This window comes from Vairimorpha ceranae (genome assembly GCF_000988165.1).
Source record: "Vairimorpha ceranae strain PA08 1199 chromosome Unknown NODE_204, whole genome shotgun sequence".
Classification (NCBI taxonomy): Eukaryota; Fungi; Microsporidia; family Nosematidae; genus Vairimorpha; species Vairimorpha ceranae.
In genome coordinates, this window is record NW_020169499.1 from 1 (window position 1) to 2,155 (window position 2,155).

General features: G+C 24.0%; 2 protein-coding genes across 2 annotated transcripts; both read right to left on the minus strand.

Annotated features, from left to right (window-relative positions):
• Positions 1-209: 209 nt before the first annotated feature.
• On the minus strand, positions 210-362 carry AAJ76_204000362 (hypothetical protein; the record flags this gene model as incomplete). Its single annotated transcript, XM_024474544.1, has 1 exon — positions 210-362. The coding sequence occupies one exon, from the start codon at positions 360-362 to the stop codon at positions 210-212; it is 153 nt and encodes a 50-aa protein (XP_024329590.1).
• A 183-nt stretch (positions 363-545) lies between these two features.
• AAJ76_2040001892 (hypothetical protein) lies at positions 546-1,892 on the minus strand (the record flags this gene model as incomplete). The annotated part of the gene is made up of 1 exon (XM_024474543.1): positions 546-1,892. The coding sequence occupies one exon, from the start codon at positions 1,890-1,892 to the stop codon at positions 546-548; it is 1,347 nt and encodes a 448-aa protein (XP_024329591.1).
• Positions 1,893-2,155: the final 263 nt, after the last annotated feature.

Genomic DNA, 2,155 nt, shown 5'->3' on the forward strand with positions numbered 1-2,155 from the left:
TTCATTTTAAAAATATTTTCTTTGTTTAAGTGTTAAAGGTTGCTAAAGTGTCGATACTTTATGATAAGTATAAGAATCTGGCGCACTTCTACAATATCGAACCTTGTTTGTGATAAAGTTAACGTAAATTCTATAATTAGTGTCTCTCTTTGGCCTATGAAAGGTTATGTAGATTTTTAAAACTAATATTGTATGAAAATTAACTTTGTTTATTCGTTATTTATTAAAAGTAAAAAATAAAATTTAATTATTTTTAAATATAAAAAAATAAATTTTGCATTGTGGATAAGTATTAATACCGCAAAAGTATATTTTTCCATTTTCAAATCTTTTCTACGTATTAATTGCAAAGATCGACACATGGGTATAACCCTTTGCGATTTTTAATTACTTAAATATAATTAATGCTTACACGCATTTTCAATATTTTAGATATAAAAAGTATTTTTTTATTGTTAATTTTACTACAAAACAAATAAATAATTAAAAAAATAGATTCAATGAGCAATTATGTATAAAATAATACAAATAACCTTTGAAAAATTTTAATGTTGATCATTTTTTTTAAAATCATCCCTTAATTTTTTTAGTCTACTATAAAATGAATTGACTCTTTTGTCAACAGAAAATAGAAACTGAAAAATTTCATAAAAATCACAGCTAGAAAAATTACAAAAATCGCTATCATTAACCTTATGTAAATTATTACAAATCAACTTAAAAATTAAAAGTTTTTGATACACGTCTGCATACTTGCTAAATTGATAACATGCTAGATTTAATGAGTTTAAAAAATCTTCCTTTTTTTTAGTTTTCCACGTATTAATATAAATTGCATTTATAGTATCTAAAAAACTTAAAAGATTTTTTAGAGCAAAAATTGATCGTTGTTTCAACTCATCGGAAAGATTAGATATTTCAAGTTTCTTAATAAATTGCGGCATTCGATCTTTGATTTTACGTTTATAAAAATTTCTAAATTTTTTTTCGGATTCCTTGTATTTTTTATAAAGTTCGCGCTCGTTAGCTGTAAATCGACTTTTTAGAGTTGCTTTACTAGTCTTTATTTTTTTATTAGATTTCAAAGCCTTTTCATTACCATTTGTTTGTATATTAGATACTTTGTTAGTTTTCGGTCTTTTCCCTTTATTTTTTACGTCAATATCATTTCTGTAAGCATTATTAAAAGAATAACCACTTTCAGGGTTATTAATCGTAGATAAAATATCAACATTAAATAAAGCATCTGTTTGAACAGCACTTGGTAAATTTATACTATTATTCCCGACGTTGTAAGTTTGTTGACTTGATGAAATCAAAACATTACTATTTTTTTGTAAAAAAGTGTTACTTTCCGAGTTAGCATATTGATCTTGCATTAAATCATTTTGATTTTTTTGTAATAATAAATTAGTATCATCATTCCAAGATGTATTAACGTAAGAGTGTTCTGCTGTATCATTTTCATTACTGTTTGGAACTTTAAGACTTGCTGCGTCATTTCTTGATTCTTGTAACGCACAACATTGGTTTTTACATACATTAGTAATAAGTGTACTTCTTGTGCAACTAGGTGGCACCAAACTGTTCTCTGCAGTGGTTGATGACAAAGAATCACATAACTCATAATCAACATTTTTATACATACTATTAAGATTTTCTTCTATAAAATCTGCCAAATCATTTAGCAAATTAGAATCAAATGGATTTTCATCTAAATATTTATTTTCTGTTTTAGTCATTTCTTGAGTCTTTCGTTGTATCTCTTCATTTTCACATAATCCTTTGTTTTCAAATGCTTTTAAGTAGTTTGATGAATTTTCTAGATCTACTAAAAAATTAAAATCTAATATTGGAGTTGAACAAAAAACTACCTGTAACCAAAATAACATTTAACGGTTAAAATAATTTTTAAATTTATCTACCTTACAATTAAAATATCAAGAAGTACTATATTTATATGATGGAATGGATTCAATATGTCACATTTAACTATGATTAAAATATATAAATTAAACTTTTTAAAAATTGATAATGATAAATTAAAAATTCTAAGTAAAATATTTTTCAATTTAAAAAATAATAACAGGAATGGGAAATGAATGATAAATCAATAACAAACAAATTTAATAGTATTAAAACCTATGTTGAAACG